A 14,285-nucleotide genomic window follows, 5' to 3' on the forward strand; every position below is an offset into this window, starting at 1 on the left:
ATCGACGCAAGAAGCGCCGTCGACGGGACGAGGAGCCCGCAATAACGTCGCCGGGCTGATCAAACCCGCGTCTTTGTCCCGCGGCGAAGATCCCAAATAAAACATCTATAAATGATCCTTGTCACACTGTAATGAAGCTGCTGATGGCGGTTCACGCTTTATTAGCAGTAAATAACCGCCGGAACACAGCGCACCTACATAAGCGTGTGGTTTCACAGCAGTCCAAATGTGTATCAAGCTTGCATCACCATCATCATCATCGCTCTCACCTTCATCGTCACACTGCCATGGCGCGGCGACAGCCCGGACCCCCCAGAGACCGGTGCCCTGCTCCGCAGGAGGCCCCCGACGCACCTCGGCCTGCGGGTGACACCCGGGGGCCGGGGGACCGACGTCCGATCGATTAAATGGCGCCACCGATGAGCCGTGAACGGGCGCCGCCCCCCGCCCCGAGCATCGATCGGAGGAGGTTGAGAATGCCCGTGCCCTCGGCCTGCCGGAGCGAGCTTTTGCGGTCCGCGCCTCGGTCTATGAGGTGCTCGGTGAATATTCTCAATTTTAATAACCAAACTGCAGCTCAGACAATAAGGCGGCGCTTCAGGAGGATCATCTCAAACGCAAAAATCCTCCTTAATGCTCCCTAATACTCTTGTTACAGCCCAATCGCACCCGTCCAAACTGGAAAGTCTCTAGGTTCTCAGATTTGTTCCCAACGTGGTGGAACAAACTCCCTGTGTCCCTCAGAGCTGCTGAATCCCTCCCACACTGAAGAAGGGTCTCGATCCCATCTCTCCGAGAGCAGCTTCTCTCCTGATCTCCTGACAGCTCCATCAATGAGTCCAACACCATCTGCTGTGATTATCTACGTAACTGATGTTTGAAAGTTACTTTCATAGGAGATACCGGAGGGATGTGAAGCAGCAACAAAGCGGCATCACACATACAAGCTGTGTTCTAATGATCCTGTGTTGAGAGCTCTTTGTCTGTTGATGCTCTTTGTTTACTCTCAGCTGTCCATTCCTTTGGAGAAAAGTGTCTCTCACCCCCCTCACTCTGCCCCCATCTCACCGTGCGACTTCCTCCTCCTAAGTGTCTCCTGTGTGAATAAATGTTAATGTAACACACTTCCTCTCCCTCCAGCCCTACACCCTGCGTCACCGGGTTAGGCTCCGGTTCACCGTGACCCCGCTCGGGACAAGCGGCTTCTGGCAGCGTGTGTGTGCGAGACACACTTCTTCATCCCAGCGCTGCTGACAACGTTTCCGACAGTACCGCGGTAAACGCTGCAGTGCGAAACCCCACACCGAAGGCTGCTGTCGGTCCACAAAGGCAAATAAAGGGAACGCGATGGATCACGACTGTGGACAATTAAAATGGAAAAGGTCCGAATTACACACATGCTACATTTTAGGCCATTTCTGAGCGCAGAAGCAAAAAGGGGATTAATATTCGATGAACTACAGGCTACAGTAACTGTTTTCCCCCATTGAAATGCACCTTTAAAATGTGCATATAGTTATATAAGTGCCATCTGTGCGGTAATGAGAGAAGAAAAAGAGCAGCGATAAAACGCTGCCAAAATGACAGTAATAAATGTTTGTGTAAATGAGTGTGTTCTCACTGCTATCGGTTTCATTCAACAAACAGAGTGCGACTCTGGATGTGAAAATTTCCTCTCTGGAAACACCCGGGTGCGAGAGAGGTGTACCAGGCGGGAGTGAAGGGTAATTTCACCGTCTTTGTAAAACGCTTTTAATGCAAGTGGACAATTTCTTTAATGTGCCTTTCAGCTCATTTTCAGCAGTTTCAAAAGTTCTGCGAGAACTTGCAGCACAAAAGCAGAACAAAAATGAATTTGTTCATTTAGTCGCAGTATAGTTGTACCTCGTCTCTTCATAATATGGTGCCAATACTTCTCATGTAATCAAATAAAATTCTTTTCACTACAGTGACAAACAACCTACAATAAGATATTCAGAAAGGAAATGTGAAAGACAGTGTGGATATGGTGGGAACCACACTGCAGCATGAAGTGAGAGCCACAACGTTATTATTATTATTATTATTATTACTTATCTCGCTCATTTGTCCATGTTTACAGAAAATGTTACATAACCATATTTATAACAATTGACCTGTTTATAAAGCAGGGTAGTTGTGCTATTTCAGTCCGGGGTAAGAACCTTGATCGTGGGTGCTACAGCAGGAGGGATTGGAACCAAAGGTGTTCCAATTGCAAGGCGACAACTCTAACCACTGCGCCCCCTGGTGCCCATAATTCTGTCCAATTTGATCTCATGCTGGCTGCTTTATACCTCAAAGGGCAGCTAGTAGTGCAGTGGTTTGAGCTGCTGCCTTTGGACTTAACGGTTGTAGGTTTGAATCCCACCTTGAGCAAGGAACTTACTCTGACTCGGCTGTACAAATGGGGATGTTGTTGTAAGTAAGCTGACGTTGTAAATCGCTTTGGAGGAAAGTGTCAGATAAATGTAAAAGTCCCAGAATGAATAAGCGTGTTGTTTTGTTGCTGTTCCCATGGCGATTGCGATGCTCGTTCGCCTGAGAAATGAGAGCGACCGCCGCAGGAGGGGAAGGGAGGGGGGTTACAGCGCGGGTCCCATTCCGAGGAGCTGCACTAAATCATGTGGGACCTGGGCCTGAAGGACAGGGTGTGTCTGGGAGAGAAATTAACTCACCACACGCTGCGCCTCCTCGAACAAGAACAAGCAGGTGCGGTGCTGAACACGCACGTGATTTACGCACTGGAAGCAGTCACTGCGTTGGCGCTGCTCTTTTACACGCTACCACCATACACTGGGGTACACGACTATACACGCGGCGGTTTCTCGTAGCTGCTCTCCGAAGTAGAAGACCGCAGGCCGATCTGTCGGAGGATCCGGGAGATGGCGATAATTCGAAGGCGTTTCACGAGCGGCCGCAGCGAGAGCATCACCGGGGCAGAGATTAGAGCCACCTCCGATATTTACGGCGCACCATGGAAAAGGAACGCACACGGAGCGGCCGTCCGCGCCGGGGAACCCTAACCCTATCATCACCGATTTGATGTTCCCCGCGCCGTCAAGGACACAGTAAATACCGTGTTCAAAATCAATAACCCAAAGGCATCATGCAGATTGCAGCTCTGCTCTTACACTCTTCACATGAGTACCACGGCGGTCGTACTGCGTCCCGCGGCGCGTTTCTCCTCGCAGCGTGAAACACGCAGCCATTTAGGAACAGGTCAAGTAGCAGCAATCCAGCCAAGGTCACGGCGAGACACTCCAGGGTAACAGAGTGAGGCAGAACGGACCCCGCGAGACGTCTGCCGACAGCACCGCAGAGAACTCGCGCTCGCACTCTCGGTGGCCGCTTTATTAGGTACACCTGGTTGTTAATGCAGCTGGTCTGGTCCTCCAAGCAGCTCAGAACACATAAAACATTCAATCAGTGTTGAAAGGTTCAGCTGCTGTTGATCTGAGTGTTAGAAATGTGTGATCTAAGCTGTTTTTAACATGCTATGGCATGGGGGTTCCAGCATCTCTGAAACAGCTACATTTCTAGGATTTTTACACCCTGAAGTACCAGGAGTTCACTAAGACACAGAAGTACCCATTCAGAGGTGCATCTGTGGGCAAAACCATTTTTTAAAGAAACTGGTTAGAGCGGTGTGACCAATAAAGCCAAAAGCAAGGTCACGAGTGCAAAAGTAACAGCCTAGTGCAGCGGTGTTGTGCAGAAAGGCATCGCTGAATATACAGTTCACTGAACCTTTAAGTGGATGGGCTACAGCAGCAGAAGACCACACCAGGTTCCACTCCTGTCAGCTACGAACAAGAAGACGATTCTGCAGTGGGCTCATGGTTACCAAAAGGGGATGATTAAAGAGTTGAAAAACATCACCTGGTTGATGAATTTCTGTTCAATTTCTGATATACTGATGGGTCAGAATCTGGCATCAACAACATGAATCCATAGAGCCATCCTGCCTGTAGTTAAAGGTACGGGCTGGTGGTGGTGGGAGCGTAATGGTGCGGGGTATATCTTCTAGCCACAAATTAAGCCCCCTGAGACAAAGTGAATGCCACATTGTACTGCATACTGCACTGTTGCTGACCAGGTGCATTCCCCGTCCCCTCCAAGTGGCCAGTCAACCCTTCTTCAGATGGACACTTCCAGCGGGACAAGGCACCGTGTCACAAAGCACAGATCACCTCAGGAGGACTCCAGGAACACTTTAGGGTGAGGAGTGAATGTGTGGCTGAAATATCTGCAGAAGATGTGTGACGCTCTGGAATCAACCTGGACCAAAATACATTAGGAATGTTTCCTGCGCCTTGTTGGATCCATGCCTCAAAGAGTTGAGGTTGTTCTGGAAGTGAAAGGGGCACATACTTGCTACTAGGGAGGCGTACCTGATTAAGTGGCCACCGAGTGGACGTATACTGACATTATGGCCAAAGGCGACTGACCTCATCTTTGACTCGAGAGAAGAAACCCTCTGAAACACCACAACGACACGTAGTCTCCGACACAGACGGAACCGGGTTGGGTTCAGCCCACCCCGCCTCACCCCGCAGCCGCAAGCGTCACTTCCATCGTTTCCTGGTTCATCGTTCAGGAAGCACTTGCGAGCGCCTCAGCCTTTCCTACCTTGATCACATCCTCATCCAAGGAGCGGCAGCCGACGGCATCAGAAACGTCGGTCACCGTCCCGTCCGCCGCCACGGTTACCACCTTGACCGGCACTGCCACCGTCTTCCCCGTAAGAACGGCCGTGTTGAGGATCTCCGTGTCCTGCAGGGGGCAGAGTGGAGCAGGGTGGAGCAGGGTCAGCAGCGACGCCGACAGGGTTGGGACCCGAAGCGCGACGGGTTCAGGGTGGAAATCAGCACGACGAGCGGACGAGAAACACTCGACGTGCATCAGCGGCCCGCAGAAAGGTACGAGTGGAGCAACTGAGAGCCGAGTCGATAGAGGAGTCGATACCGCGCCTCTTTGTGGTGCATCGACCCTCCGAGAGTCCTCTAACGCAGGGAGGGAGCTACGCTGGCAATCCACCTTCCGATCCATACAGCGGATTCCACAGACGCACGCACGCACACAGAACAGAAGCGTGTGGAAAAGCCACAGTAAACTAGTGATTCATATTTACCTGGGTTATTGAATAAGGCCAAGTGTTCAGAAGATGAATTATGAAAATATGCAACACGTATTCAGACCGGTGCTTAGCGGAAATGTTACAAGTTTCATTCGACGCAACGCAGATTCCCCGAAACGCCTGGCGCGAGCGCCACCAAAACAAGGTCGATTAGTAAGGTGAATTGGCGAGCGTTTCGCAGCAGGACCGCAACGCTACGTTTCTGTTTAATTAAACCGCGGTATCGGTACCATCTTTCTGTTCCCCTCAATATCCTCCTTCAAAGGTGTGGAACCGTCCAAAGCGTTGGCACCATTTGAAGGTGAAACAGAGGGGAGAATTAAAAAGCTCCCCTGGTAATCGTGTGTTCTCCGGAAAAAGCACGAGGGGAACGGCTCCGAAATTTCCGCCACGCCACTTAATTGTCTTCCTAAAGGAAGAATATTAATTTTCCTGTTTAAAGAAGGTGCTGCAGCCAATGGAAATGATGTGAAGAAGAGCAGCAGAACTACGGAACAGGTTCTTTGGCACTTTTATGTAAAACAGTTGAGAAACATGGTAAAAGAAAGGTCAACTCTTGGTTGAGGTTGTGGGTTATGAGGTGCGCTCTACAATTTGGCGGCAGCAGGGGGCGTAGTGGTTCGCACACAAAAGACCCAGGTTCAAATCCGACCTCCTACTCTACTTAATCAAAATACTTACCTTGAATTGCTCTAGTAAAAATTACCGTGCTGTGCCACTGGGTAAATTTGGGTAAGTTGCACCGGAGAAACAATTAATCAGAATCACACACACACACTTTCTGAACTGCTTGTCCTATATGGGGTCACGGGGAACCGGAGCCTATCGGGCAACACAGGGCATAAGGCCAGAGGGGGAGGGGACACACCCAGGACGGGACACCAGTCCGTCACAAGGCACCCCAAGCGGGACTCGAACCCCAGACCCACCAGAAAGAAGGACCCAGTCTAACCCACCGCGCCACCACACTCCCCTGAGCAAAATCAATGAACGAATAAGTTGTCAGAGGCAACAGAGAAGACGAGCGGTTTAGTAGATCCCCCATCTCAGGAAACACCTCCAACATGTGGAAAGTGAAAGGAGACGGAAAGAACCTGGAATGTGGAACAGGTCAAAGGTGAAGGTCACGGTCAGCTGGGGTGGGGGGTCACTCAACAAGTGAAAAAGTCTGATTTGTCACCATCGATTTTCTTCTTGAACCACAACCCAAACTTTGTTTTGGGCAGGTTATGGAACGTATGTTGATTCCTGTTACTCAACATGCAGCATCTGGCAAGGAAAGATCCGTCATTGTTACCGGAGCCATGGTCCATGTTTTGGGTTGTCGTGACCTGAAGTTCCCTCACTAAATGCGAGGATAACCGAAGTGTGATGAGTGTGACGTGTTATGAGGACCTTTGACCTTCTGCCCTGGATTTGGATGAATTTGCAGCTTCTAGGCGTCTCTGCCTCTGTGTCGCTGTGACTCGGTGCTCTTCTGAAAATTAAGAATAAAAAAGGTCAACGAATCAAATAAGTGTGAGTCCATCAGTTGGAGTCGGGAGGTAACCTTCTCGCTCAAAACACTTGTGTCAAAAAAGCCAAGAAAGAAGACGGGTGGAACGTAAGAACTCCACACGGTACCACGACCACGTGTCGCTTCGCATTTGCCCCCGGCAGCCGCTCGTCTTCGGATCGTGTGACGCGTCGACCGAACGGCTCAGAGAGCTCGGCGCCTTAACGCCCCCTCTCGCACTGTCGCAGGGCGTCTCCATGGAGAGCGACGGCGGCGCCGAGTCGCGGCGGGCGGGGGGGTCGGCGAGGCGATAGGCGGGAGGTTCGTCGACGCGGAACCAGAGTCCGTACCCTCTCGTTACAGCAAGGGGACAGATAATTAGGACAATTAAGATGGGCACGAGTGAGTCGGCATTGTCTCCGGCGTCAATACAGGACACATTAATTACAGAGTCAATTTTGTTCATTACAGCTCATTTTCAATTAAGGCGTGAAGTCGGCTAAAGCGTCATTACGGACGTACGGGGAGGGACGCGGGCGGCCTCAGCCATTGTGCGCGTCCTTTTCTTCCTCCCCTCCTTCTTATCGCTCACTCTGTCCCTGCAGAGGGAACCAGATAACATTATTTCATCTGTGGCGCGAACAAAGGCGTCCCGCACTCACCGAAACCACACACACCCTCTCCTCATCGCGGCTGGGGCTCGGGGCTCCGTCTTATTTCACGATTTTGCCATTAGAGGTTAAGAGGGAGGAAGGCGAGGGGGAGGGGCTCCCCCAGCGCCTTTGTGCGGAACTGAACCCGAAACCGCTTCCCTGGCCATAATTCGCCGGCGATGTTAACGCGGAGCCGCCGACGCGACCGCGAACACGTCCTCGCGGCGGGCCGTCTCTCGCCTTTCGCTCGCTGTCAAAACACTGCAGTGTGGCGGTGTGCCGAAATCCTGCCGCTGTGTTTTCGAACGCGCGCCTCTCTGTGTCTCTGCGCCGCGCAGCAGCGAACGAGCGACGGCGATGATTAACGTCGCGTCGGTGAGTGTCCGTTAGGGAACTCTTATTAGTGAACGGCAGAGAGAGGAGGGACACTCGCCGTGGCCCCGTCTTCAGAGGGATTTTATTAGCGCTCTGCACACCTGCAGCGCTGCCCACTTTGATTCGATTCCCTCTAAAGAGGGACCGCGGTAAATTAATTCCGGCTCCGCTGAAATCTCCGTCGTCGCCTTCCGAGGGGTCCTTTACAAAACATGATGGGGTAAACGGTGGAGACGGCGGTACGAGAGGCCGAATGACCCGCTGGGCGTGACGCGGTGGCTTGTCAAACGGGGGTCCTGGTGCTAATCGGTCACAGGGGGACATGAGCGCAAGACCCAGGCGCTGCGATGGGAGTCGCTGGTACCCACTGGTCGGGGGGGCCAAGGGACCAACGGCCTCCCTTCGGCACCAAAATCACCGCTTAGCTGCTTTTTACTCTGCGCCACGACCCACATCACAACCCTACTCTAGGGTTCCGCAACAGGGTCTCCGTGGCATCGGGACCGTTTCAGTCTTTAGCACACTGACCGCTACGTAAGTGACCGCAGTGCAACATGTGTGGCATTGTTATTTCGAACGCATCAAGGTTACACTTCCTGCCTTTCACTGCACACACCTGCAGTTTCCCCAGCACCCCCTGCTCTCCCAGCCCCTTAGCCCCGCCCCCAGGCTGCAGCGGTTTCCCATTTGCAAGGGAACCGCACATGCAGAGTCAACAGGCCTGCGCGTCCCTCACGCTGCTCAGGAAGAGCGACGCCTCATTAGGTCCCCGTATTGAAGTACAAGCTGCGGCCGGTCTCCTCCCCCCTCCCCCCTCCCCCCCACCGCGCGCGGCGCTAGCCGTTAGCATTCGGGATGCAGAGTGCTGCTGTGCAACCTGCCCACGTGTCTGGAACGGCTCTGAAATTAACTGGGATTCACGTCAGCGAGAACGACGGCGCCGGCACGAGGCCCGGCTTGCCGGATCGGAGTCGGCTCAGCGGAGCGGCACATCGGCACGGGACCTGCATTATTCATGTACGCACCCCGCCCCCACCGCAGCGCTCCGACCGTCCCGCACCATGCAGGTACCTTCCTGTCTCCGGACCGCCTCGCAGGTGGGCGGAGAGACGGACCCACCGGGCGGTACTGGAGCTCGGCGGGTGCGGGGTGGGAGCGGGGCGTCCCAGCGGGACAACAGGTCTTCCGGGAGGAGAAACACTGGGCAACGTGTCTCAGGATACAACGGCTGCCCCTTCAGGCCGGATGCGAAACCGGCGCAGCTTTCGGGTTCGAATGACCTCAGCAGCTGATGGAGGACGCAGTCGCACCTCAGACCCTGAGACCACGAGACTCGATTTGACGAGTTCTACTGCAGACAAGATAACGTGTGCAGCGGCGTCATCACGGGGGTGCGACTGACACAACACAACAGGCGCTGAACAAACAACCCCCCCCTTGTTATTCGATGAAGATGCTCAGCCTGGTGGGGTGGGGGGGGTGGGCAAAGTCACACCCATGAAAAAAGATCTGTCACCGCAGGGCCCCTTGGGCGCTGCCGCCTAATGAAGCAGACCCCCTCTCCCGCCGGCGCTGACAGCGTTACAGGCGTACATGTCCCGGCCTGTCAGGCGTGTGTCACCTCCAAAGGTCAGGAGCTCATTATACCCCGACACTTCGCCGTCGGTCCTGCCGCACACGTCCACCTCTCAGTCCCTTCGCGTCGACGGCGCGGACGGGAGACGATCTGCAGGGGGCATCCGCTCACCGCCGCAGCCAGGAGGAGAGAGGGTCCTTACCGGGGCCTCGAGGAGTTCGCTCTGGGGGTTCAATGTCATACTTCCTCATGTGGGGACTTAAGAGAAAAGGCTCGCTGGCTCAGCGGCGTCGTCAGCCCCGTTCCTCCAGTAGCCCCATTGGCAGTCAGGGGTGGGGGGCGGGGGCGGGGGGGGGGGGGGGGGGGGTGGCGTTGTCGCGGCACCCGGGAGAACACACTCCGACACACACTCCAAAAAGAAATTGCTTTTGAAGAAACCGCCTCCACTTCACACACGTCCACCTGAAATCGGCCTCGGTTCTTCAAGGATGCAGTGTTGCCAAGGAGAGCTGGCATGTGGATGCATTCGCTGACACGCGCGCACACACACACACATTCACACGCACACACACAGGCACACACACAGGCACACACGCACATGCACACATTCACACGCACAAACACACACGCACACATTCACACGCACACACACACACACACACACACGCACACACACACACACACACACGCACACACGCACACGCACGCACACACGGACACACACACACACACACACACACACACACACACACACACAGACACAATGCAAAAGCTTCCGTTGGAACAGGAGGGTCCGGCGCTAAAAGCAAAAGCCAATTAGGGCCCCTATTACCGTAGCTGTGATTACCAAGCGTTCAAAGATGTTTTTCTCATGGAAAAATTGCTGTTGCATCATGGGTATTAACATTTACAGAATGAATTATAAAAGATGCAGAAATGCATACATCTTTTATGTATCTGGAAGGAAAGTTTAAAAATGGAATCTTCGTTCGCATTAATTCAAAACATGTTTTTTTCCCCGTCTCTATTTTTTTCAACCTGTAGAGAAACACCAGGACCTCGATCCCATGATGTGCCCGATGTGCCGCTTCAGCTTTTCCCCCCTTTTTAATGGAAATTTTTAGTTCCTGGTTCATTCACCTGCAAAGAGCTTATTGTAATTTTGCATATTTGTGTGAAACGACGGAGTCGACGGCCCTGAGACCGTCTTCACTTCCCGTGTCCGCGTCTTTGCTGAGAGCTGTGATCGAGGCGATCCAAAGTGTGGTGGCCCTGGACACGTTACATCTCCGATGACTCGCTTTGTGTCACGACGAACGCCATCTGTAAACACTTCTTTATCTGACGTCTTTTCCGAGGGGACTTACGATGCTTGCGGCACTAAGCAATTTGCAATTTGCATAAATATATATGTCGAGGCAAAAAGATAAGACGAAGAGCTTTAGACACACACACACGCACACACACACACAGCACTACGGACACTCAGCTTGCGTGTGAGACACCACCATGTTGCTGGTTCACCTCTCTCCAGTAGCTCCTATAGAAGTTACATTCAAACAGCAAATACACGGATGATCACAGCCGGTGGTGTTGGACTCACTGATGGAGGTGTCAGAAGATCAGGAGACAAGTGGATCTCAAGGACATGGGTTCAAGACCCTTCTTGAATGTGAGAGAGATTCAGCACTGCTGAGGGACACGGGGAGCTCCTTCCACCACACTGGGGTCAAGAGCAAGAACCTGCAGACTTTCAATTTCACACAATGAAGGGGGTAGTGGTGGAGGAGCACAGTATGCCTTGTCCTGGTCAAGGAGCAGGTGTTGTTTAAGGACCTCTCTCCATTCACCTGCTCAGAAGATAACCCTAACCCACAGCATGATGCTGCCACCACCATGCTTGACTGGGGAAAAGTGTTCAGTTCTTGTCTCTTTATACCAGAGAATCTTTTCCTCATGTTCTCAGAGTCCATGAAATGGCATTTGGCAAATTTCCGGCAGGATATCATGTGCCTTTTTCTCAGGAGTGGCTTCTGTGGAGACACTCTACTGCTGGAGTCCTGCAGAGATGGTTGCCCTTCTGGCAGGTTCTTCTACCTGTACTGTACACAGGAACTCTTAAGCACTGTTAGAGTGGCCGCCGGGTTCCGGTCTCCTCTCTGACCAAGGGCCAAATACTTAATTTGGCTTTAAGTCCAGCTCAAGGGGGTGTCTTGGTGGTGCCAAACTTGTTCCATTTGACAATGGTGGAGGCCACGATGCTCCTGGAACCCTTCGATGTTTGGCTAATTTTTTATCTCCTTTTCCAGACCCATGCATTGACACAACTCTACGTGAGAGGTCTTCGCACAATTCCTACATTTCGTGGCTTAGTTGTTACTCCACCATCTACTGTCGAGCGTGGAGCCTAAATCATGTACGGTGATTTTCCGCTGAGGTCCTGCAGTCACGTTCGAGAAGAAATAGGCGCAGTTTGGCGTTTCACAGTATAGGGTCTCAATACTTGTATCAAGGACAGATTTCAGTTTTTTATTGTGATACAGTTGTTGAACAAATTCTAAAAATCTTAGTGCTCCACACAACAAAGGGTGGAGAAAGTGGACAGGTCTGAATGAACTTTTCTTACACTGATTTACCCATTTTTACAGCAGGGAAATTTGTAGTGGATCAGTTCAGGGTAAGTTACATCCCGACAGGAAATGAAACACATTGAACGCAGAGGGCTGTGGGTAGCGGAGTGATTAGTACTACCACCTTTAGACCCAGAGATTACAGGTTCAAATCCCACCTCCAGCCCCTGTGCCCTTGAGCAAAGTACTTATCCTAAATTGCTCCAGTAAATCTACTCAGCTGTATGAATGGATAAATAATTGTTGGCAGATTAACACTATAAAATGCTTTGGAGAAAAGTGTTGGCTGTAAAAATGAGAAGTGAATGAAGCTGCAGGTATGATTTGCTGACAAAGAGAGGGACTCTGTTCTAAAGTGATGCAGTGTGACATTATGGGAGAGGCTGGGAATATGCCCCCCCTTGGGGACGGGCTACGAGTCTCCTGTGCAAGTGGTGCGCTTCTCTTGCGGCTGAGGCCAGGGGGCACGGGTGCGAGGGATGCACCTGGAGGGAAAGCGGGAGGTGCTGCGTACCCAGTGGTCCCTGACAGCCTTTTTTAAGTGATCTGAGGGCCCTAATGGTTGTGCGGAGGAGCTCGGAGCACCGCGGGAGGCGCACGGAGCTACCGGAGAAACATGGTAAAACACTGTAAAGTGACTGCAAAACGTCGCTCAAAGAAATATGGTATTTCATATAGATTTTAAAAGAAAGGAAGACCGGGTTTTTATCTTTAGGCAAAACTAAGCAGCTGTCGTGGCGGCCCCAAAATTTAGTGCTACAATCGAAAATCAAATTTGTAAACTTTGATTAAAAAAAGGCAGTTAATGAAGAAACAGTTTTATTATAAAAGTGAAGGAGACCCTTCTTACACAGTATATGTAATGTAAACATCACCTGCACATCGACTCCTCGTCTCTGAAACGTTGCAGCCTTGCAGGTGACATTTCCTATGAAATTAGCTGTCGCTCTGCACGGTAAATAGTTGTAAATTGTAGTAAATGGTCGTAAATAGAATATATCCGTTTGTTCCGTTAACTTCAGTCTTGAAAAAAAGTTCACTGTTCAGTCATTAAAGTATAATTTTGTGTTCTGTGCAAATATAACCTTCACACATGTTCATAGTAATCATAACAATTACATAATAAATAGAAGTCATAATAATTACATTTACACTACATTTATATTCAAATTTTATTGTCCATTTTTCTTGATCTGCACACATGATCTAGATGTAAAATTAAAGTAATTCTTCTCATAAATATGTCTGTGTACCTTTACTAGCGCACAGGTAGGAGGGGGGCCGCGCCGCCCTGGGGAACATTCCGGAAGGGATCGGAACACCGCGGAGCGGAAAGACGCCGATGGTACAGGGATTTATTTTAGACTTCACTCTGTTACTCTCATGCAAAGTGTTCCACCTTGTGAAAGAAGCTCCGTGAGCTTTTCAAAGCGCCCTTTATGCGAGCGTCCGGTGGACGGCTGAAGAGCGGCGTCGGCGCGGCGCACCTCCCTCCAAGTGACGTCCGAGCGCCGTTTCTCAAAGCGACGCTTTTGGCCACTTTCTTGGGGACAATTATGAATTTGTTCTTTATATGAAAGGAGGAGAGACACGGGCTTCTATTAGGCCCAAATGGCCCTGAATTGCATTTCCTGCAGAGGCGGCTGGAGCGCATGAATAAAAGATGTGCGGGAGGCGGAGAGCCGTATTTTACCTTTACAGGACGGGGGCAGCGTGAATGGCACACCTGCAGTCCCGCTCGGCCGAGGGCCGCCATGCAGAATGCAAATGGGAGGGGGGCTTCGCCGCCCCCCAGGAGCCCGGAGTCACCCGCCGACTGCACCGTCTCGAGGACAGGTGTGCGCCAGACCCAAGGGCACTAAGGCAGGAGATGTGATTCGAACCTGGGACCTTCACGTCCAAGGGGGTACCCTTAAGCAGCACGCCGCCTCCAGCAGCCCTGTTCGGTAGCAAAGTGCAGCCGGCCGACTTGATGGGCCGCGACCTCGGCCGCCTCGCCGAGCTCCAACACCTTGAATTCTGCCGCCGCAGCCGGTACCTAGAGGTGCAAACTGCGCCTCCCGCAGGCTCGAAGGGGGGCAACTCCCGCGGAGCCACTTGGCACGGCGCTCGCATCCCGGCACCGAGCCTGCACAGATCAACCCCCGGCGTCTCCCGGGAAGCTGACATCCCCACGCAGGAAAGCTCCGGAAAGCTCTGGAATGTCACTCAGCGATGAGTCACCCTGGAGCGGCCCGCCGGGCGGAACGCCTCCGGACCCGAACGGGCGCATTCCGGAATGTGCCGTCAAACGAGTCGAGCCCATCGGGGGCAGTGCTCCGGGACATGCGGGAACGGAGCCGCGTGGCGCCAGGGAACAACGGCTACCGGCAGGTTCCGCGTCCTCCGCTCGTCATGT

The 14,285-nt window shown here is 52.3% G+C and overlaps 1 protein-coding gene across 1 annotated transcript in view; it reads right to left on the reverse strand.

The window, feature by feature from the left end:
* Positions 1–14,285, reverse strand: part of LOC108921831 (transmembrane protein 132C) — a 121,038-nt gene that overhangs the window by 13,810 nt on the left and 92,943 nt on the right. The window contains exon 7 of the mRNA XM_029259552.1: positions 4,651–4,794. Coding sequence (XP_029115385.1) covers positions 4,651–4,794 — 144 coding nt within the window. The remainder of the gene's footprint in view (positions 1–4,650; positions 4,795–14,285) is intronic.

The sequence above is a fragment of the Scleropages formosus genome, chromosome 17 (genome assembly GCF_900964775.1).
Source record: "Scleropages formosus chromosome 17, fSclFor1.1, whole genome shotgun sequence".
NCBI lineage: Eukaryota > Metazoa > Chordata > Actinopteri > Osteoglossiformes > Osteoglossidae > Scleropages > Scleropages formosus.